The following is a 24,113-nucleotide window of genomic DNA, read 5'->3' on the forward strand; positions in this document are numbered from 1 at the left end:
AGAGGAGGTACCGCTGGTCCACCACCAGAGGGCGCCCTGCCTGAAGTGCGGGCTTCAGGCAGGAGAGGGCGCTGCCGCCACGGACACAGCCGGGGGTGACAGCTGTCACTCATTATCTCATGACAGCTGTCATCCATCTACACTTCATCATTCCACTCCATAAAAACCGGACGTCATCTCCACCTCGTTGCCGAGATATCATCTACCTGTGAAGGTAATATTCTCAGCCTTAACTGTGTCTTAGTCTGAACTCTTTTTGCAGCCGCTTTCCTGTGGTGTTCCCTATCTGAGAGATTGGCATTTGGTGTGATCAGCGACGGCTTAGCTTCACACCCCAACCAGATAAGTGGTTAGACAGGAGCTGCACGAGTGTGTGTTAGAGGTGGAGGTGGAATTCCCACCATTGTTGTTACTGGGTGTGCACGCACCCACATATGACTGTTTTTGCTCCTCGCCAGCAGTACCAGATCCGACACTTGGAGACAGTGGCCACCTGGGGACTCGGAACTTGGCGGCTCCAGTATTCTCCAGGTTCGGTGGCGGAGGAAATCGTGTGGTTCCGGTTCTTCTCAGGACAGACGTCTTCTATCCTCAAGCCTGCCCACACGTCACCTTTGTGGATTGACTGTTTGCTCAAATTCTGTAATCCTCTGTGTTTTTGTTGTGCTCTTTCACAACAGTAAAGTGTTCATATTCGACTCTTTCATTGTCCGATCATTTGCGCCCCCTGTTGTGGGTCCGTGTCACTACACTTTCCCAACAGGATATCTCGGCCAGCGTCATGGATCCCGAGGGGCGTCAACCATCTGGACAACCAATGGAAGAGCAGGGTGCACAGGCGTCTGCAGGCGTGATTGGTGAGTTGCAGCAAATCCTCACCGCCTTTACCGCTCGGTTGGATTTGATGACCAAGCAAAACGTCATCCTTATCCGCAGGATGGAGGCTCTCACCGCGCAGGTGGAAGCACACGCTCAGGGCGCTGCTGCAGCTCCTCCTCCTGCCGACCCGGTGTAGAATAAAGACGTTCCACTCGTCGTTCAACGACCCCCCCCACCATCCCCTGAAGCATACATAAGTCCCCCAGAGCCATACGGAGGTTGTGTGGAGACGTGCGTGGACTTTCTTATGCAGTGTTCGCTCGTCTTTGCACAACGTCCCGTCATGTACGCGTCTGACGGCAGTAAAGTGGCTTATGTTATTAACTTGCTTCGTGGTGAGGCACGCGCTTGGGCTACAGCGCTTTGGGAGCAAAATTCACGGCTCCTTACCACTTATACTGGGTTTGTGAGGGAGTTCAAAACGGTTTTTGATCACCCTAATAGAGGAGAGACTGCTTCAACTGAGCTGTTGTCTATGAGACAGGGGCGCCGGAGCGCAGCCAAATATGCAGTCGACTTCCGCATCGCGGCTGCGAGGTCCGGCTGGAATAACGTTGCGCTCCGCGCCGCCTTCATAAACGAACTGTCGTCGGTCCTGAAGGAGCACCTGGTAGCCAAGGAAGAACCGTGGGATCTAGATGGGCTTATTGATCTCGTTATACGGTTAGACAATCAGTTAGAGGAGCGCCGTCGGGAGCGAGATGAAGGACGTGGCCGGGCATGCGCCGTCCCTCTCCCTTCCGGGTCCGAAAAGGTTCCTCCCTCCCCACGCTCCACAGCCTCAACGCTCCGTGTGGCTACAGCTCCCCCTGCTGACGAAGCTATGGACACGAGCAGGGCCACATTTAGACCACCTAACAGACAGAGGAGGCTGGCCCGCAGGGAGTGCTTTGTCTGCGGCTCGAGTGAGCATCTGCAGAGAGACTGCCCCAAGAGGTTAAACACCAACGCCCGCCCCCTAGAAACTGGGCTTAGGGTGGGCCAAGACATTCACGTGGGGCATACACATATTTCCACACGACTCCCAGTTACAATCCTGAGCGGGGATTTAACCCCTCAAGCCCCAGCACTGGTGGACACGGGGTCAGAAGGGAATCTGCTAGACAGCAGATGGGCTAGGGAGGTAGGGCTCCCTCTGGTGGCGCTCCCTTCACCATTGCAGTTGCGGGCACTAGATGGCACCCTTCTCCCTTTAATCACACACAAGACACAACCAGTAACTCTGGTGGTGTCTGGAAATTATCGGGAGGAGATCGAGTTTTTTGTGACTCCTTCTACCTCCCGCGTGATTTTGGGCTTCCCTTGGATGTTGAAACACAATGCCCGGATTGATTGGCCGTCTGGGGTGGTGGTTCAGTGGAGCGAAACCTGCCATCGGGTGTGTTTAGGATCCTTGGTTCCTCCCGGTTTACAGGCTAAGGAGGAGGTCAAAGTCCCTCCCAATCTGACGGCAGTGCCGGTTGTGTACCACGATCTTGCTGACGTCTTCAGCAAGGATCTGGCGCTCACCCTTCCCCCGCACCGTCCGTATGATTGTGCCATTGATTTGATTCTGGGCGTTGAGTTTCTGTCCAGCAGGCTGTACAGTCTCTCACGACCTGAACGCAAATCAATGGAGACCTACATCCTACATCTGGACTCAGTGCCTTTGATTAAGTGTCAAACCACTCTAACACCTGAGCTACACTCAGAGTGAGATCGGTAAAGGACACATCCTTTTACCATTTTCTACAAAACTCTGAAATTAAGAAATGAATTTGCTTTTGAAACAAGACTCACAAGCAGAACATTACCTGCGTCTGAGAGAAGCGAGTAATTTCTTCATACTGGTTCCTGTCTTTGGCCCGGATGAGTCTTCCTAGACGAGGTGGGCGGACAAGTGAGTAGCTAATCTCATTTCCATCATCGCTCGTTACGGCTCCCAGATTGGCTTTGGTGATGAGTTTTCTTGTTCCTGTTAAAACACACACACAAATATCGAATGGCCTCAATTCATACTAATATGTGAACAGGCTTCATGATGTGAAGAATTATGTTTGACAGAAACAGCATCATATAGAATTAAAACACAAACAAGTACAAAGGTTTTGGTGCTTTGTTCCAGTGTGTTTACTTTGTACCTTAAATTCATCCACCATCAATAACACAACTAGCACATACAAACAAAAGCATCATCTGTAAATGTTACACTTCATCTGTATGTTATTGCAGGTCTGGGAACATGTGCTCGTGCATGTGGTTACTGCAGATATTATAGAGGAACCACCTTGGGGTCCTGGATGGCAATCACCGAAACAGAGAACCAGTCCATCCCAACCTCTCAAAAGTCAGCACATATGTGAAAGTGGGCATCCCCTTTACTTTCTCAACACTGAGGGACCTCTGTAGTGGATCACGCCCAGAGAAACATCTCAGATGGCCAGATGTTGTAGCTGACCTTTCCTCTGTATGCATCTGTATGCATGCAGGTCTAAAGTGAAGTACTGTATACTGTATATATATTTATCCTTCCATCACTGTGGTTTAAACTTGAAAAATATTGGCATTTCTTACCTGGAAAAACCACAAGCTCATCCTGTGTTTCCATGGTGATAGTGAGAGGCCTGGCTGTGACGACAAACTGGTAGAGAGGAGTCGTGTGCTCACCATCTGTCACAGTGAAACTGAAACCACCAGACTCCTCACCTGTAAGAACAGAAGGGTTGGACTTACTGATCATTCATTTGTCCTTCCTTCCTTCCTTGGTTCCTTCCTTCCTTCCATTCACTTTGAGAGGCAAAACATGTATTTCTAACAGCCCCATGTGTCTTTCTTTGTCCATTCAGGTCATACAGTATCACTCCAACTGACTTGAAATGTTTATGCCATAAACTGACATAAAAATAGAGTCCTCCAAAATCAAATTTGGGTGCTATGACCCAGATGGTAGTGAAGTTAAGCAGTAGACAGCAAGTGCCGTGCAGTGAGTAAACCTCACTTACCAAAAACAAAATATATTACAGTCCTTGGGTTTTATGTTGTGCTCTAGTTATACTCAGAGATTAGGATTTCCCAGTTATGAATCAAAATCAAATCAAATTGATTAATTTAGATAGCGCCAATTCATAATAAAATCGCCCCAAGGTGCTTCACACAACATGAAAACACAACAAAGGAATTAAAAGATTAAAACTTAATTAAAAAAGCAACCCATAAAAAAGTACAAAAAATTAAAAATATAATATACATAATAACACACATAAAATATCAATGATAAAACAAGGAAAACAGGTGGGTCTTAAGTTTTGATTTAAAAGTCTGCCTATGTGCAGTGGGACATCGTTCCACAGGGCAGGGGCACGATAAGAGAAGACTGTGTGACTGGCAGACTTTTTTTTTAAATTCACCCTGGGAACACAGAGACGTCTCAGAGAACCCTAGGAATGCCCCCTGAAGTCAGAATTCCAATTAGTCTATTCCTTCCAACCCCACATATCCCAAGTTTACAATCCAAGGTGTACGTATATACACTCAACAAAAATATAAATGCAACACTTTTGGTTTTGCTCCCATTTTGTATGAGATGAACTCAAAGATGTAAAACATTTTCCACATACACAATATCACCATTTCCCTCAGATATTGTTCACAAACCAGTCTAAATCTGTGATAGTGAGCACTTCTCCTTTGCTGAGATAATCCATGCCACCTCACAGGTGTGCCATATCAAGATGCTGATTAGACACCATGATTAGTGCACAGGTGTGCCTTAGACTGTCCACAATAAAAGGCCACTCTGAAAGGTGCAGTTTTGTCTTACTGGGGGGGGATACCAGTCAGTATCTGGTGTGACCACCATTTGCCTCATGCAGTGCAACACATCTCCTTCGCATAGAGTTGATCAGGTTGTCAATTGTGGCCTGTGGAATGTTGGTCCACTCCTCTTCAATGGCTGTGCGAAGTTGCTGGATATTGGCAGGAACTGGTACAAGCTGTCGTATACGCTGGTCCAGAGCATCCAAACATGCTCAATGGGTGACATGTCCGGTGAGTATGCCGGCCATGCAAGAACTGGGACATTTTCAGCTTCCAAGAATTGTGTACAGATCCTTGCAACATGGGGCCGTGCATTATCCTGCTGCAACATGAGGTGATGTTCTTGGATGTATGGCACAACAATGGGCCTCAGGATCTCGTCACGGTATCTCTGTGCATTCAAAATGCCATCAATAAAATGCACCTGTGTTCTTCGTCCATAACAGACGCCTGCCCATACCATAACCCCACCGCCACCATGGGCCACTCGATCCACAACATTGACATCAGAAAACCGCTCACCCACACGACGCCACACACGCTGTCTGCCATCTGCCCTGAACAGTGTGAACCGGGATTCATCCGTGAAGAGAACACCTCTCCAATGTGCCAAATGCCAGCGAATGTGAGCATTTGCCCACTCAAGTCGGTTATGACGACGAACTGGAGTCAGGTTGAGACCCCGATGAGGACGACGAGCATGCAGATGAGCTTCCCTGAGACGGTTTCTGACAGTTTGTGCAGAAATTCTTTGGTTATGCAAACCGATTGTTTCAGCAGCTGTCCGAGTGGCTGGTCTCAGACGATCTTGGAGGTGAACATGCTGGATGTGGAGGTCCTGGGCTGGTGTGGTTACACTTGGTCTGCGGTTGTGAGGCTGGTTGGATGTACTGCGAAATTCTCTGAAACGCCTTTGGAGACGGCTTATGGTAGAGAAATGAACATTCAATACATGAGCAACAGTTCTGGTTGACATTCCTGCTGTCAGCATGCCAATTGCACGCTCCCTCAAATCTTGCGACATCTGTGGCATTGTGCTGTGTGATAAAACTGCACCTTTCAGAGTGGCCTTTTATTGTGGGCAGTCTAAGGCACAGCTGTGCACTAATCATGGTGTCTAATCAGCATCTTGATATGGCACACCTGTGAGGTGGGATGGATTATCTCAGCAAAGGAGAAGTGCTCACTATCACAGATTTAGACTGGTTTGTGAACAATATTTGAGGGAAATGGTGATATTGTGTATGTGGAAAAAGTTTTAGCTCTTTGAGTTCATCTCATACAAAATGGGAGCAAAACCAAAAGTGTTGCATTTATATTTTTGTTGAGTGTATATATATATATATATATATATATATATATATATATATATATATATATATATATATATATATATATACACACACACACACACACACACACATATAAAAGTAAAATAAGTATTGAAAACATCACCATTTTGTTGTGAAAGTGTAGGAACACGGACCCACAACAGGGGGCGCAATGAACGGACAATGGAGGAAGGTGAATAACAAGGTTTACTATTGTGAAACGAGCACAATGAATACAACAATCACAATTTGGGGTCGAATCCGCTGGTGTCGTGTGGGCAGGCTCGAAGGTAGGAGACGTCCGTCTCAGTCGAACCGAAACCACCCAGATCTCCTCTGCCACCGAACCCTGGAAATACTGGAACCGCCAAGTCCCGAAGTCCCAGGTGGCCACTGCCTCCGCTCGTCGGATCCGGTACTGCTGGCGGGAGAGAGCAACAACACAGGCGTGGATGCGACAGCACCCAGCAACGGAGAGGGGAGAAGCCGCCTCCACCTCCAGTTACAGTATGACAGGCAGGTGAGTACTTATCTAAGCAATTCAGCTGTCCTGAAAAGGTTTAACAAATCTGTTAGCTATTTAGTCAGAAAATGCAGAGAACGTTACCTTCGTCTAAAAGCGATATCTCGGCACTGAGGTGGAGACGCCGTCCTCCTGATATACCTCTGTGCTGAGTGGAACAGCTGTGTCCGGTGATGGGTGACAGCTGTCACCCAGGCTGCTCCCATAAGGCGGCAGCGCCCTCTGGTGCCTGGAGCCCGCACTCCAGGCAGGGCGCCCTCTGGTGGTGGTGGGCCAGCAGTACCTCCTCTTCAGTGGCCCACACAACACATTTTCTCAGTAAATATATTTCTAAAGGTAATATTGACATGACATTTTCACAAGATGTCAGAAAGAATCCAAGTAATCCACACATACAAAGAAACCAAAACAAGTAACTACAGAAATTAATTTATGTGTAATGTGAAATGACAGGGAAAAAGTATTGAACACTGAAGAAAGGGATGTGCAAAAAGGCATGGAAAGCCAAGACACCAGCTGAAATCTATCAGAAATTTGGAAGCAGTCCTGCCCCTTGTCAGTGTAAATTAATATCAGCTGGTTCAGTCCCAACTGATTGCCTATAAAAAGGTGTCTCATTACCAAGGTGTCACACAAGAAACATCTCATGATGAGTAAAATGAAAGAGCTCTCTCAAGATTTTTGCAACCTTATTGTTGCAAAACATACTGATGGCATTGTTAAGGGCCCCATCACGCATAGTACAAATGTGGCTGAATTGCACATGAAGCAGGAATCGTATACAATATGTGTAACATCAGAGTTGCCTCCAACGCTTCGTACACCTGTTGCTACAACTATTTGCGCACACCAGTGGCTGAAAGACAGAGTGTGCGCTGTGAGAGCCCATTTGATTCCTCTCGCAGCATATGTCGGTCAAATTCCAGGTGACACACATGAACATCTAACACCACTTGCTTGGCACTTAGAAAATGTGTGACGATTCACACTATTAACATGAAAATAGTGAGCAGATGATCACTTTCGAGCTGGCTGTGAAATTTGTCTAAGTGCCCCCACGAGTGTGGCGTTGCAAAACAGCAACGCACATGTGGCGTGTGAGAGTGTTGGCTCCCCCTGCAACACATGTGCCATGTGTGTGAGTTGCGCGTGTGTTGCGCTCCCCCCCATCCGCAACACATGTGGCGGATGTGTTATGGATGGTGGGGATGGTCTGTTCCTCTACAGAAGAACAGATGGTTCATACTTGTATTGTTCCCTCGATGAGAGGGATTCAATGAAATGTGGTGTTTTTTATGGTGTGTGTGTGTTTTTTTTAAAATACGTCTATCTCCTTGTTGATTTTCAGGCATTTTTCTGCAGCTTTTATAGGACAGCAGTAGTAGTGCAGTGGTAAAGTTTATGGCTGGCAATCAGAGCTTTTGTAAACTGCAGGTTCGAATCCCGTGGGTGGCATATATGATGTGGTTGCAGCTGTGCGCACTGTGTGAAGGATCCCGCTGCGATAGTTTCGTGCACGAGCGTGCACAAAACTGTCACAGCAGGATCAATCACCCCTGCCCGTCCATGTGTCCCTCCCGACGTCAGCTGAAGTTTTCTTGGTTTGCTCATATGAGCTGTTTCGCCGTGATTCGCCCTGATTTGTACTTATTTGTACTATGTGTGAAGGGTCCCTAAGGAAATTGCTTCATTTTGTGATACATCCACTGGGTTGTGCTCTTCCTTCGCTTCACTCGCAGGGCACCGCCAGTGTTGCTCCTGGATTTTGAATTTTTCAAAGTTGGTGAGCCGACAAGGCTGCTCCCAGAGCCATTGCTAGTGTCATGCAACCCTCTGCATGCACTTGCTGCGACTCCCAACTCCATGAGAAATTCATAGAAGAGATTTGTGGAGGGGGGACGGGAGCTGAGCCATACACACAAGCTTCTGCATTTATGCCTTTAATGTTGTTTCTGTTTGTTTGTTTTGTATTTAATTAAAGCAGCGCTGTGTCGCTTTTAATCTTTATTTTGTCTGGAGTGCTCGTTCTGTCTCTCCCTCCCTCTCTCTCCCCTCTTTGTCTCTCTGTCTCTGTTTCTCTATCTCTCCCATTCACTCTCTCTCGCTCTCTCTGAGGACATGCGGTGGGAGTTCTTTGATGTGCTCATTGTGAGGAATGCATGATCGGTGAGGCAATATGATGACATGCTTTCATTAAAGGCACACTGCTCAGTTCCAGCTCCAACAGTGTACATATGTGTCTTTAAACTGGAAAAAGCTTTCCGTTAAAGGCACAGTGGGTAAAATAAGTATTGAACACGTCTTCATTTTTCTCAGTAAATATTTTCTACAAAAATGAAATTTTCACCAGATATAGGTAAGAACCCAAATAATCCACACATGAAACGAAACCAAAACAAATAAGTACAGAAATAAAGTATAAACAGGGGTGCCCAAGTTCGGTCCTCGAGATCTGCCTTCCTGACACTCTTAGTTGTCTCCCTGTTCCAACACACCTGAATCCAATGAAAGACTCGTTAGCAGGCTTTTCATGGGCCTTTCATTGGATTCTTCAAACATGAGCACAATATTTGAGATCAAATGTACATACAATACACAAGCCCCTGTACATAGTGCCTCTATCAATAGAGGCACTATGGATGGCAAACATTCTGTAGCATTTACCAAATTTACAAAAAAAACAAATGTCAGTCATCGCAATGGAAACACCTAACATCACTGAAGCCTATGGGCCCTGTCCCACTGGGGAGAGGATTAATTGCTCATGAACTGAGTATACAAATTGCGGGCGTTCGTTGTCGTCCGCAACAAAAATGGCCAAAAATGACAAATGTCCCAGTATGAATTATGGATATATTAATAATATATAGCAAATAGTATATGATGAACAGTCACAGTTGTATAACGCATGTAGTGAGGAAACTGATCCGACACATCAAGATTATCACTGCAGTATTACGGGTGTATTATGAATGCATCGCACACATGTTGCGCTTGCACGGCATCTACATTGCGGTCATAAAATAAGCTCACTTTTTTGGCATCACTATTCACACCAACAATACAGCCTCTGGAGCATTTGCTGGACTTGGACAAGTTGATCACAGAGTTAATGTTCATTTTGTCATGCGAGGGTTAACTGTTCATGAGTTTGGGGAGCGGGAGGGGGGAAGCCGCTCGGGGTGTGAGACGGTGTTTTTAATTTTTTTTTTTGAGTGTCACAGAAAACAGACTTCAGCGTGAGTTGTGGCTAAACAGCAGCTCTTCCTTTTGTTGGTGTTAAATAAAAGTCCTAGATTGCAGCAGCTATTATGTCTTTGTGGATTTACACAGCCGGACCTGCACTGACTGGCAGGTATGTTGCAAATCAGCTGCAAAGCAGATGTAATAAAAACGCTTTATTCATGGCCAATCTGTATGCATTCGTTACAACATATTTTAATTTGTGATGTAGACATGATGGGCACGATATATATCTGTTTTACACACTGTCCCAGTCCGCTGCCAAGCTGCAAATCCCCGTCAGTTGCGGATATCAGTGGTTAACGGCAGATATACAGCGCATATATGAATTGAGTATGTATGGAGTATGTAAGGCGGATGTTATCCGCATCCAGATTTTTGAGATACTCAAAAATCCTGTCTGCGGACATGCGTGCCTCTGTGGATGATCATGGGCGTGTTCGGATGACGGCCGACTCATACAGGCATGTTACACGGATATTGCAGATGTTTGGCGAATATGGGCCAATTTTGTGCGCAATCCATATGCAAATTCTCCTAAATGCCAGTGGGACAGGGCCCTAAGAAAGCACGTCAGGTGTGCAGCAATGTCAAAGTCTTGTTGACTGTTTTCTTTAACTCTCACAGGGTGCGCCGCAAATGACCAGATCTGTGGGTGGTGAAAATTTGGCAGTTCCATCATAACAATGCATCCCCCAATTCTGCTCAAACACAACACTCCTGTGATTCTTCATTCTTCCAACTGTACTGACATGGCTCCCTCTGATTTTTGGCTGCTCCCTAAGATCAAAATGACGCTAAAAGGGATTCGATTTGCATTGTGTAAACACATCATGTGGACAGCCCAGCTGGACACCATTCCAAAAGAGGCCTTGTAAAAATGCTTCCAACAATGGCAAAACTGGTGGGAAAAGTGTGTGCAGTCCCAAGGAGGCTACTTCAAAGGGGATTAGGATTTCAGACCCTCAGGTGAGTAATTGTATTTTTCGCGGCCAAAGGTTGAATACTTTTGAATGCGCCTTGTATCACTGGTGAAACTCCAATCAATGGGAAATGTTGTTCAGGTTAAGCTACAATTGCCAAGGCAATTGAATAATGAGAATTGTGAGATGGAATATGGAGAACTGGTGATTCCTCTAGATTGGAGTTCTTAGGTTAACATTTCTGGCCTACTGAAGGGAAGAGTGAGTAAGTCAGTGAGTAAGGAGTTAGGCTGTCAGTATCTCAGGATCTCAAGACACTTCATCTCCATTGTCTCAGTTCAATCAATTGTGGCATCCTGTCCAGGAGGAGTCATATGTTCATGCTATGTAATCTTGAGATATGCACCAACGGATCTCAGGGTCTATATAGGACTTACTTCTTTTGAAAGCAAAATGCAACATTCTTGCAAACACATGTGATAGTTGAAGACATTCACAGAAATGGTGGCTAATGTTCAGTTCAGTTTAGGTTGAATGGTAACCACTCTGGCAGACTATCTCTATCTCTACCTCTCAAAAGTAGCCATCTAACTGCCACAGCAAGGCAAAACGTGGGCGTCCTCTTAGGCCTTCCTAGCTGCTGCGGCCCTCAACACTGAGGCACCTGCATGCTGGATCATGCCCAGGGAAACATCCCCCAAGGTCAAAATGTTGTAGCTGGTCTTCCCTCACTATGCAAATGATGCCCCTCATCTGAGTCCCAAAGTAACCATTCGATTGACACAAAGTCATTCCAACGGTACTCAATGATCCTCCGAAGACAACTCATACCATCTCTTTGCAAGGATGACCATCTTCCACTGCTGTTGTTGGAACAAAATATTCAGAGGAAATGTCCTTTGAAGTTCTTTTAAACCTGTAGTTCAGAAGTGTTGCACAACGTCAGCTCCCATATTCCTCTAGTGGAATGACAGAAAGTCAAGGGTGCAGTGGTCTGCTGGCCTTACCTTGGTGGATGAAGATGACCTCGCCGTTGTTTATTTGAGCTTGCGTGAAATTTAAAATGCTTTCTTTGGGCGAATCTTTGAATCCCACCATCCCGTTGGTTGGCTCTTCAACATGGTAAACCAGTTCCTCTGGAGGAGTGTCCGCGTCCTCTGTGCTCAGCATGCTGGACGTGATGTCGACTTTCTCACCAGCGAGAACCTGTGAAACATCAAAGACAGACGGGAAGGAGAGACACGAGCAGAGATGAAAAGACTGCAGATTACTGAGTCTCAGTCATGTTTGGACTTTTATTCAGCACAGATGTTTATTTCAAAAGACAGAAACCTTTAAAAAAAATTAAGAACAAAAGCAAGACAAAGCTCCCACTGCTAACAGCCACCTCCAAAGCAACAATTTAAAAAGGTAATTATTTCTCTGTGACTGTCTAGTTGCTCCTGTTATGTGAAGATGGAGCGTAACGGCAGCGCGGGCCGAATGACTCTCCCTGGGTGCAGCGGCTTTAATGGACTTCTAATGGTTGGCTGCCTGAAAGGAGCATTAATTGAAAGAAATGGGCCAGATCCCCTGAAAGACATTCTTAAATAGTTCAAATCAGTTGGGAGAGTGAACGCAGGTTGCCCTCCAGTAAGAGGTATGTATCGATCTGGAAAGCCACTTGCCCGCTTGTTTTCTCTCGCTTCCCCGTGCTGTGGTTTTAGGACAAAATGCGAGAAGCCTCAGGCAGAGGGAAGAGAGAGGCCTCAGCTTTGGATATTTAAACACCAGACTTCACCCATGCAGAGTCTGTCTGTCACTCTGATCAGTGCATGCTGGGCAAGCTGAAAGAATTGTGACACAAAATGGTCATTTTTGATGAGGCAGTGTTCTGTGGAATTCTTGCAAAAATGTGCATGCTGCAAACAATGCATATTCAGATATACTGTTGTAATTTTTGGGAACACTATAGGTGGAAAAATTCAGATGCTAAAGAAAGACGGGAAAAAAAGCACAGCAGTGGCTGATCTAGAGGTGTGGTTGAGGGGGTTGCAAACACCGTGGTGCTGACCACAGGTGTGATACAATATAGACATAAAGGCGAACTGATGAACACTGCTGTATACAGAATTAGAAGATTTCCAGTTTTTAAAAGAGAAATTGTTGATTAAAAACAATGTCAGTATTTAGCTTTCCAGATTACCTTACAATGCATCAAAATAGCTAGTAGTTCACAGATATTAATTTATTTTATTTATATAGCGCCAAATCACAGTAAAGCTGCCTCAAGGCACTTCACACAAGTAAGGTGTAACTTTCCCAACCCCTAGAGCAAGCACATAGGTGAGAGTGGTAAGGGCCCCTTCACAGATAGTGCAAATACCTTCATCAGGGCAACTCACGGTGGCAGAGCTCGTATGAGTGCACCACGAAACATTGCGCCGTCCAAACACAGTATGTGTTGTCAAGAATGACAGATCTCCACAGCCGCTTCTGTCGGCAGCCACACCCGTCAGTTCAGCACACACACCAAAGCCACACTCGTGGGGCACTTAGACAAATTTCACTGCCAGCACGACAGTGATTGCCTGCAGACTGTTTTTGTGACGATAGTATGAATGGCCACATATTTTCTAAGTGCCAAGTGAGCGGTGTTAGATGTTCATGCGTGTCACCTGGAATTTGGCCGATATCTGCCGCGAGAGGGTTCGATGGGCTTGCACAGTGCACACTCTGGCTTTCAGCCGCTGGTGTGCACAAACAGATGTAGCAACAGGTGTAAGAGGCGTTGGAGGCAGCTATGATTCTACATGTTTTGCATACGATTCCTGCTTCATGTGCACTTTATGTGCAAATCGACCAAATTTGCACTAGGCAAAGGCTATACGCCCAACCATTGGGAAGATAAGTCATACATTGACCATTACACACCCAACCGTTCGGCAGATAAACTAAAAAAATAAACTACGTTTTTTACACCACGTTTTAAGGCTCTATTGTGGCGTATGTTTGACAGATTTAATGGCGCCATGTTTAATTACTGCAAAAACACCGCAATGGATCAAAACAGACAAACTTCATAAGCATTTTGAACGGAAGCCTGTTAATGACGACGTTTTTGAACAAAATGCTGCTTGTTGGCTGTAAGATGGTGTTAGTTTGACACAGTTCCCTGGGTGTGATAAGCCAAACAGAACTGCTTTAGATCACAGCCCCTCCACGGGGTATGAACCCTCCTGCAGCCGGCGAAAAAATATCCGCCTTTTTTCCCTCCGCGTTGAAACTGGAAGTGAGCTTACAAGCGCACTCATTGGTCGGTTGTGGTTGGGCATACAGTAGTGTTCAGAATAATCGTAGTGCTATGTGACTAAAAAGATTAATCCAGGTTTTGAGTATATTTCTTATTGTTACATGGGAAACAAGGAACCAGTAGATTCAGTAGATTCTCACAAATCCAACAAGGCCAAGCATTCATGATATGCACACTCTTAAGGCTATGAAATTGGGCTATTAGCAAAAAAGTAGAAAAGGGGGTTTTCACAATAATAATAACAGGGTGTCCCCTATTTAAGGATGAAGCCAGCACCTGTTGAACATGCTTTTCTCTTTGAAAGCCTGAGGAAAATGGGACGTTCAAGACAGTGTTCAGAAGAACAGCGTAGTTTGATTAAAAAGTTGATTGGAGAGGGGAAAACCTATACGCAGGTGCAAAAATTATAGGCTGTTCATCTACAATGATCTCCAATGCTTTAAAATGGACACAAAAAAAACCCAAACAAACAAACAAACAAACAAAAAAACAAAAACAAAAACAGAGACATGTGGAAACAGAGACATGTGGAAGAAAACGGAAAACAACCATCAAAATGGATAGAAGAATAACCAGAATGGCAAAGGCTCACCCATTGATCAGCTCCAGGATGATCAAAGACAGTCTGGAGTTACCTGTAAGTACTGTGACAGTTAGAAGACGCCTGTGTGAAGCTAATTTATTTTCAAGAATCCCCCGCAAAGTCCCTCTGTTAAATAAAAGACATGTGCAGAAGAGGTTACAATTTGCCAAAGAACACATCAACTGGCCTAAAGAGAAATGGAGGAATATTTTGTGGACTGATGAGAGTAAAATTGTTCTTTTTGGGTCCAAGGGCCGCAGACAGTTTGTGAGACGACCCCCAAACTCTGAATTAAAGCCACAGTTCACAGTGAAGGCAGTGAAGCATGGTGGTGCAAGCATCATGATATGGGCATGTTTCTCCTACTATGGTGTTGGGCCTATATATCGCATACCAGGTATCATGGATCAGTTTGGATATGTCAAAATACTTGAAGAGGTCATGTTGCCTTATGCTGAAGAGGACATGCCCTTGAAATGGGTGTTTCAACAAGACAATGACCCCAAGCACACTAGTAAACAAGCAAAATCTTGGTTCCAAACCAACAGAATTAATGCCTCGCAGATGTGACGAAATCATGAAAAACTGTGGTTGTACAACTAAATACTAGTTTAGTGATTCACAGGATTTCTAAAAAAGCAGTTTGAGCATAATAGTTTGGAGTTTGTAGCGTCAACAGCAGATGCTACTATTATTGTGAACACCCTCTTTTCTTCAGATCCAGTCTTTGAGCATAGTCCATTTTGCAACTGCCATAGTCAACCTTTATTTGCACTCATGGGTGTAGCTGCACAGATAGTCAAAATAAGTGTGCGTTTTTGTGGTAAAGGCATAAAAGTTGAATGACAAAGGTCAGTTTCCGTTTGTACAGGTGTCAAAAGTTAAAGTTGATTCAATTTTGATAAAAGTGATGCAAATTATTGGTTCACTTAATAGGGTTTTTAAAAGGAATAGTGTGTACAATCTGTCATGCTTAGTTATCACATTATATCATATGCCATAGTATCCAATGTACGTCGACCTTGTTTGACCTTTACTTTGGAGACCAAACATTCAAGAAAGTCAAAACTATTCCATTTATTAATCCTATTAGCTCAACCAATAATCAGTTTTTTTTTTTTTTTTTTTTTTTTTAGCAAAATTGGAGCAACATTATGAATACTTTTTAATATATTGGAGCATTTTTCAGTTTTGTAAAATTCTTCAATGACCCCTGTAGGCCATTTGAGGTCATGCCTCCATGTCTGAAAATAAACTTCATACCACATATTAACACTCCTGAAAATTTGGTGCACTCACTCACTCAACTTCAACTGCTTACTCCAATAGGGCAGTGCAGTCTCATTTGAACCCTGCATGATATCGCGAGATTTGACAACTTACAGGGACGTGTTTTCGGCTGCAAACACCATAACAGTCGTGAAAAGTATTTCTTTCGGTTCCCAGTGGAGAAGGGAAGACGAGGCAAATGGGAGACGTTGTGTCGGTAAGTGTTAGCCTACACAGCGAACCAGAGGAGCTCCGTTCTCTTGCCTGCAAAACCGTCTTGACATGTTTGTGCTCTGGGTCATAAACAAACTGCAACACATGTCCACTTTCCCAACACATCGTCACTTTTTCTTTGCATTCACACTTTGTTTGTAGTTTGCCCAAAAACTCAGAGAAAATGCCATGTTTTTTTTCCCCTAAAAGTAGAGAAATTACATCATATGCGTCATATTTCACTCCTTTAGCGCCCGCCCTCAAATGAGACTGCGGTGCGTTAAGGGTGACGGGGAGTCTGCAGCCTATCCCAGCAGTCACAGGGCGTGAGGCAGGGTACACCCTGGACAGGACACCATTTTGTTGCAGGCCCACATACAGACAAACAAATTTTCAGACAATTTAAAGTTTCCAATCCACCTAACCTGCATGTTTTTGGACATGGGAGGAAGCTGGCGCACATGGAGGGAACCCACACAAACAAGGGGAGAACATGCAAACTCCATGCAGAAAGGCCACAGGTGGGAATGGATCCCATGACCTTGCTGTGAGCCAACAGTGCTAACCACTAAGCTGCCCAGTTTGGTGCTTTTATTACAATCTGATAAAATAAGCAGCAAAACTGAGGTTAGCCTGTTTGCTTAGGTGGTTTGGATTTGAAGAGAGGGACGTGTTCAGGCTTCTTTCATCACACACTGAGCCACCCACGCTCCACCTCTTCATCAATCTATTGGTTCATCATGACGTAGCCAGAATCAGCACTGCTGCTGCTGCTGCCAACATGGTGCCACCCAGATATGTACTTCATATCGGCTGTTCTGGGTCTCGATAGAAAACCTATGGGTGACATCACACAGGCTTTGTCCAGGACATGCACAATCTATGGTATTTACACCGACACATATTCTGGTCTGCCGCTGAATGCCAAATGAAGAACAATAGAAAAACTAGCCGGTACATGTGGAGGATGGCAAAAAGTGCTGCTGCTGGAACTATGGTCCAATTTTTAGACAAGAAAATTATTAGTCAGAGTTGGGTGTGGAAGCACTTTACATTTGAGGTGGTTGGCCAAGGATAGCTACTTGATCTGCAAAAACCAATATATGTGATGCAATGGTACAATTGAGATGAAAGTAGGCAACACCATGAATAAAAGGGTTTTTTTTTGGGGGGGGGGGGGGGCTTTTATTTTTATTTTATTTATTTTATTTATTCTGCTCCCCCAGATCCCCCTATCTTTTTGCCTGCAATATGGCCAAATTATCATATTGCAATATTGTCATACCAATATGATATAAGATGTGACTATGACCTCACACAAAGTGCAGCAACAGTGAAAATGAAATATTCTTAAACAAAATAGTAATAATATCACACTCATTTTGCACTCATCATAAGCTTAGGATACAGTGCCCTCCAAAAGTATTGGAACACTTGGTATTTCACACATATTATGTTAGAAAGATTTAAAAGAAAATAAGATTATGAAATCACTACGATGACTGGTCCAAGATTGCGGCCGCATTTCTTGCACCACAGCAACCAATGTGGCGTCTACTCTTCTTTATATGTCTATGTTTGTCTACCGTCGGTTTGTGGCTTTTTACGGCTTTTTACAACAATGGTTTGTGGCTTTTTCCCCACTGCACTTTCCCCCACTCTATGGTAGACTGTGCCTTTGTCTACCATAGAGTGAGCCTCACAGCGCTGTGCGGCGCTCCGCTCGTATTATACCAAAGGGGCTGATTACTTATGCAACCCATCATCTTGGCTTTTATATTTTTAATTAATTTATATCAAGTTGTAGAGATTTACTTTCAGTTTGAGTCTAAGGAAGATAATTGTAGAAATTTTTATATAGAGAAGCCTGATTTACTTTTTGTTTTTGAAATACCATAAACAAATTAAAATGCGTGATGTAAATACCAAGGGGCTAAAAACTTTTGCAAGCCACTGTATATGGTCCCTTGAGAAATCAGACTGTACAACTCCACACTCAGGGGGAGGAGGCGTAACAGGAAGACAGAGGTCGGGAATGAGAGGAACAGCTGTAGCCAGTAAACCAGTATTAATTAATTAATTTAATTCATTTGATCAGTATGTCTGGTATTTATATTGTGTATTTATATTGCAAACTGCTTTAATTATTAACTTTCACTTTTGATACTCTGTGTGCTTCTTACCCTGTGTGCTGCTATACAATGCTGCAGGAACCTCAATTTCCATGAGGGAGTCTTCGCAAGGGATCAGTAAAGTTCTATCTAATCTAATCAATACTCACGAACCACTAGGGATCACTCTAGGACCACCAGTGGTTCATGGACCACTCTGAGAAAGGCTGCTCTAATGTGACAACAACACACCTTCAGGCTCAGGTGATAGTGTGAAGACAAGAGACACTCATGCTTGCAAACGAATGAAATCAAAAAACACTTTGCGTTTATAGCCAGTAAGGTTCGCAGGAAAACAAACAAACAAAATAATTTCTTCCTGCACCTGTGGATTGCTGGCACAGCTGGCTTTTCATCCTGTGATTCCGCTGGGACGTGTGCACAAAAAATATCTGCAAAGACTGTTTGCCAAATTGCAGTTGGACGAGCAGCGTCACAGATGGCACCATTCAGTCATGGACCATGATGGAAGGAAAGATAAAGGAAGTCCTCTGTGGAGGATCATCTTTCATGTATCAGATGTGTCCATGCAGGATAGAGGTAACTCCCTGTATGAGTTCGGCAGTGTGTCCAACCCTTTGACGAAAATTGTCACATAACTGGCAATAATGATAATAATAATAATAATAAATAATAATAATAAAATCAAAACGATGTGAAAGTGGTTGAGCACTAGGAAATGCAGGAAACAGCAGTTGACAGTGAAACAATACAGTTTCTTTATCAATGATATGTGTATCAGTGAAATTAAAATCCTACCTGTTTTACTGTGCTAACAAAAAGTTAGTGCACCCTGGAGTTTTTGCACTTTTAGTTTTTTTTTTTTTACAACATAAAAACAGGCTTCTTTATGTTAAAATATCGAAAATGATGCCTTTTAAACAAAGAGTGAAACTTAATCTCTACAACATGACACAAATGAAATAAAAATCTAAATGCCAAAACAATGGTGCACATATAGGTATGCATAACGTTTAGTGTAACGCCTCTAAATTATAAATTTTTTTCAGCCAATTTTCTTTAGGACCCCTTCACACAGTGCGAATTTGGTCGATTTGTGCATTAAGTGCGGATGAAGCAGGAATGGTGTGCAAAACTCGTAAAATCGTAGCTGCATCCAACGCCTCGTACACCTGTTGGTACAACTATTTGTGCACGCCAGTGGCTGAAAGACAGAGTGTGCGCTGTGCGAGACCATCGAACCTCTCGCAGCAGGTGTCGGCCAAATTCCAGGTGACACGCATGAACATCTAACACCGCTCACTTGGCACTTAGAAAATGTGTGGCCATTCGTACTATCATCACGAAAACAGTCTGCAGGCAATCACTGTCAAGCTGGATGTGAAATTTGTCTAAGTGCCCCCAGGAGTGTGGCTTTGAAAACAAACACAGTGACATGGTGTGTGCGCTGAACTGACAGGAGGTGTGGCCACCGATAGGACCCGCTGTGGAGAGCTGTTGATCTGGACGTCACGGCTGGGGACGTCCAGAATGTCACAGCTGGGGACGGCTGTCTTGCGCCACGCCATTCACAAGATGCGCGTGGGGCAGGGTGCACACGCTGACAGCAGATGTGGACATAACAGCGCACTCACTGCTTCTCTTTCATGTCATTTCATGACTGTACGTCTGTGACCATGGGTCATCTACAGAGGGACAGACAGATCATATTTGTATTGCCCGCTTGATAAGAAGGATTCAATACAATGTGGTGATTTTATATGGTGTGTGGATTTATTTTTTTTAAATACATCCACTTTCTTCCTGATATCAGGCAGTTTCCCGCACCTTTCACAGGACAGCAATTGTAGCTCAGTGGTGAAGTTTCTGACTGGCAATCAGAGTTTTTGGAAAGTGCGGGTTCGATTTCCGTGGGAGGCATGTAATTTTTATTTTTTTATTTTGTGGTTGTGGTTACACATCGCGCAGCTGCGGTGAAAAGCTGCTGTGTTCCCGCATGCACGGAACCGTCGCAGCATGTATTTTTTAATTTTTTATTTATTGTTTCATCACAGCAGCTGTGCAATGGAGTCACCACATCACACAGCTGCTGCCACTGTGCTCCCGCATGCACGAAACCGTCGCACCGGGATAATGCACGCCTGCCCGTCAGTGCAATGTTTGCGTGGTTCGCTCATACGGGCTGTTACAATGTGAGTCGCCCTAAGTTGTACATATTGAAGTCAGGAGATGGATACATGAACATTTTGAAGTTACTGTATACACACACACACACACACACACATATATATATATATATATATATATATATATATATATATATATATATATATATATATATATATATATATATGTTAATTTTTGCCCAGAGCTGGGCAACAATTAAAAATTTTAATTGCGATTAATCACATGATTTTCACGATTAATCGTGATTAATCTCATTGTTATACGCAAAATCCAAAAATGATTTCAAAAGTAAATGTTCTGCCATATGAGCGAAAGCATGGGTGGTGCTAGAAAGCCACCAAGACTCTGAAGGAACTGTCATAGGTATACTTAGGACACTTTGGACAAGCCTATTCAAGTAAAATGCAGTGAATGAGTCGATATCAGACTGATAAATACATCCATCCCATCCAGTTTATTGGCACAGTAACTCCAAAGTGTTGGGGAGTCCAAGGACAAATTATGGGGCCAGTGAACCATGGATATAACCCTCATCTGAACTCTAGCACATTTCCAGAATGCGGAAGTTCATGTAAAGTGGTAAAGTTTGTCTACAGGCTCGCCTCAGGTGAAGAAGAGGAGTTGAACCAAATGTCAGTCAAACCTGGGTTCTGTGAAGAGGATGGAAGGAGAACCTTTTGCTTGTAGGCAGAATGCCACCTGTTCACTGCAGTGCATGCGGGAGCTGCTTGCCTTCACTCCTCTCTGTGTGATACCTCCTTTCTTAGATGATGTCACAGGATGCAGACACGACTCATTCACACACCCACTCTTAAGGTATTGGAGAAAAATAATGACATTCTCATGGGAGGAAAAAACGCATTAATTTGGAGTCGTATATGCATAAACCTGGGGGGAGGGTTGTCCTTCCATGCACAACCCAGGTCACTCTGTAGAGATTATATTTCCCAGCTGGCTTGGGAATGCCTCTGGATCCCCCAGGAAGAGGTAGATGACTTTGCCGGGTATAGGGAAGTGTGGGATGAGCTGTTTAGTTTCCTACCACTGAGACTCCGACCCGGAAAATGAATGAATGGATGAAGACTTAATGTCAAAACTGTCCCAGCAGTCTTGACTCATGTTTTATTTGCTTACCATCACTTTAACAAAGGGTCAGGCTGTTAAAATCCAGCCCCTTGTCCACATTGTGACACCTGGGTAATGGATCAAGTAGTTTATTGCCTGTTGGTTGGGGTGAAACACAGTGGGGATGTTGTGTGCCCCAGGGGAGCTACGGTAGCCAATGATGGCCCAACAGGATGTCTGAACATGAGACAGCTTAAGGGCGTCTGGTGAAACAAGAAGTCCTCATTGGCAGATCAGGCAGAGGAGGCGATGGCTTGTAACCTAATGGCTATAAAGGTATTTCCCAGCCATTGGATGCTGTTGCATGTGTCAGTGTGCAACAACGTTCCCACATTAAACAAACCCACGCACAGGCGTCTCTACGTCGACCCTGGATGTAGATATTCTGTCTGGAAATCAATCAAGAGACAATCTTCCTTGCCACCTAGAGATTGCTAAAGGGTCAAGGTTAAATGCCACCTGTGGCACTTTGAATATTCATAAAGTTGATCAAACTATCACATGTCTGTAAGGCTTTGTTTATCAGGGAAAAGTGCACTGAAGGTGATGGAGCAGGAAACAAAAAAGCAAGGTCAGACTTAATCTAAGGCATTTATCGCCCTATTGAGATACCCCATTATTTTTTGTGTGCCAGAGTCACAACATCATCCTACCAAATGTAATTATTTATGCTTTTCATCATGGTAATAATAGACTGCTACATGAGACCCTGAAAACTTGCTAAAACAAATATTCCAAATAATCCGTGTCTGCTACGTTTAACCTGCGTGGAATTTAATAAACGCAAACCAAATTTCAGACATTTTATATATATGGGTGATTCTTAGACTACGGGCACTTATTATGTCCTTTGATCATATTGTATGAAAAACAGAAAAAAGGGGAAATTTCACACTTTTATAGTTATCTTTACAATGAAAGTGTGTTGAGAAATTTGTTCTAGTAGTCTATAATGACTTTTTCACCTTTTTTCAGCATCATTATATGCAAATATTGTCGATTTGTGCTTGTCCCACACCCAGACTTTTGATCTTCAATGATAAAAATGAATGGTAAAGAAACATTTTTTCTAATGTTTTAAAATATCTCTGAATAAAATATCAGTAAAATAATCAAAATATAATTGGGGTATTCAATGTCATTCAACTGTTGTGATTTTTTTAAAACAAAATGTAGTTGTCCCACACTATTGCTGTAATTTCCACCACAACACTGTAATGTCCCTAAACAGTTTGTATGAAAGATTGTTTGGATAGTTTCTATGTAAATAAACAGTGACATCAGAGCACATGTATATAGCGCCAAATCACAACAAACAGTTGCCCCAGGGCGCTTTATATTGTAAGGCAATGGTGTGGTGGAAATTACATTTACAAGGCCAATAGTGCCCGTAGTTAAAGAATCACCCATATATTACTCTGGAACAAACTGGACAAACTGTGCTGTAAAGGATAATAATCAGGATGTTCAGAGTGAACTTCACTTTCTCCCAGAACGACATGATCAGGAAGCGATCACAGCTCACAGCAAATCCCATTGAAAATAACGGAGAAACAACCTGAGCTTGTTTACATAAAACAAACACAATAACAATGTCTAAAAACCCAGATAATATATTCACGAGTTTTAGGCACAATATACAAAGGGTTTTATGTTGTAATGTTAATGCTGTTGTCTGTGTTAAAGTGCAGCCTGATCAGAGTGTCTCAATGTTAATGACATCTCGCAGCGTGGCGACCTCTTTGAAATTTTGCGAGAAGAAAAAATATGCCCTGAAGGACCAGTAGCTCCAATTAGTACTGCAGAGAGGTAGTGAAACAAGGGACTTGCAGTTAGCTTTTTAGCTACTTTGAAAAACATTAGTGGACCAACTAGCTTCCACTAATTTTAATTCTGCTAATATTAAGCCATCTAACATATTTTCAATATAAAGTTTAACTGTAAAAATGTTTGCAAACCCTAAAATCACAGGTTTGTTCCTTTTGACACTCATACACTAATCCAATAAACTACATCGATAACATCACATGAAGCCAACAAGCATCACAGGATAATTCTATTATTAATTATATGATTAAAATGATTTTCCAGGTGTATTTTTATATCTTAATAGCTGTTATTCCTTTTTGTGCTGTGAATAATCTATGCTGAGTGGAAACTACTGTTCAATTTAATTTGTTCAGTTCATTTTTGTGTACATCTTCTTGATCAAATTGGCATGCTAAACCTTTTGTGATCCTCCATATTTACACTACACCATATTAGAATTTTCACGCCTCGACTTTTTTCAGGATTTTAGATCCAACAACACAAACCATAGCTACATAAACTTAAAATTAGCAGTAGCTTCAGCTAGGCCCTCAATGCTAACTTTAAGGTTACCTGGGCTCACCACTGTGTGTTATTTAAGGTGCTGACTCATCGTTTATAGCAGCTGTGCCCAATACATCAAGTCATGATCGATCAGTCAGATCGCATGGCATTAAAACTGGCCTGTAGCAAGGGGAGTTCGGGGGTTCGGCTAAACCATCCACTTTGTCCACATTTAGCGATTAATACTGTGTGCTGTTTTGTGCAGCAGCTCCAATTAGAAATAACCAGTGGTGGGCACAGATAAC

At 43.6% G+C, this 24,113-nt stretch overlaps 1 protein-coding gene and 1 long non-coding RNA gene across 2 annotated transcripts in view; one reads left to right on the top strand and one right to left on the bottom strand.

Annotated features, from left to right (window-relative positions):
• Positions 1-24,113, bottom strand: part of cspg4 (chondroitin sulfate proteoglycan 4) — a 254,553-nt gene that overhangs the window by 16,575 nt on the left and 213,865 nt on the right. Inside the window, exons 7-9 of the mRNA XM_034175982.1 lie at positions 11,702-11,900; positions 3,433-3,564; positions 2,673-2,833 (exon numbers count right to left, since the gene is read on the bottom strand). Of these exons, the coding sequence (XP_034031873.1) occupies positions 2,673-2,833; positions 3,433-3,564; positions 11,702-11,900 (492 nt within the window). The remainder of the gene's footprint in view (positions 1-2,672; positions 2,834-3,432; positions 3,565-11,701; positions 11,901-24,113) is intronic.
• On the top strand, positions 698-23,402 carry LOC117515417. Its single transcript, XR_004562146.1, has 3 exons — positions 698-708; positions 3,507-3,512; positions 23,328-23,402. It is a non-coding gene; the product is annotated as an uncharacterized LOC117515417 (long non-coding RNA).

This window comes from Thalassophryne amazonica, chromosome 8 (genome assembly GCF_902500255.1).
Source record: "Thalassophryne amazonica chromosome 8, fThaAma1.1, whole genome shotgun sequence".
Classification (NCBI taxonomy): domain Eukaryota; kingdom Metazoa; phylum Chordata; class Actinopteri; order Batrachoidiformes; family Batrachoididae; genus Thalassophryne; species Thalassophryne amazonica.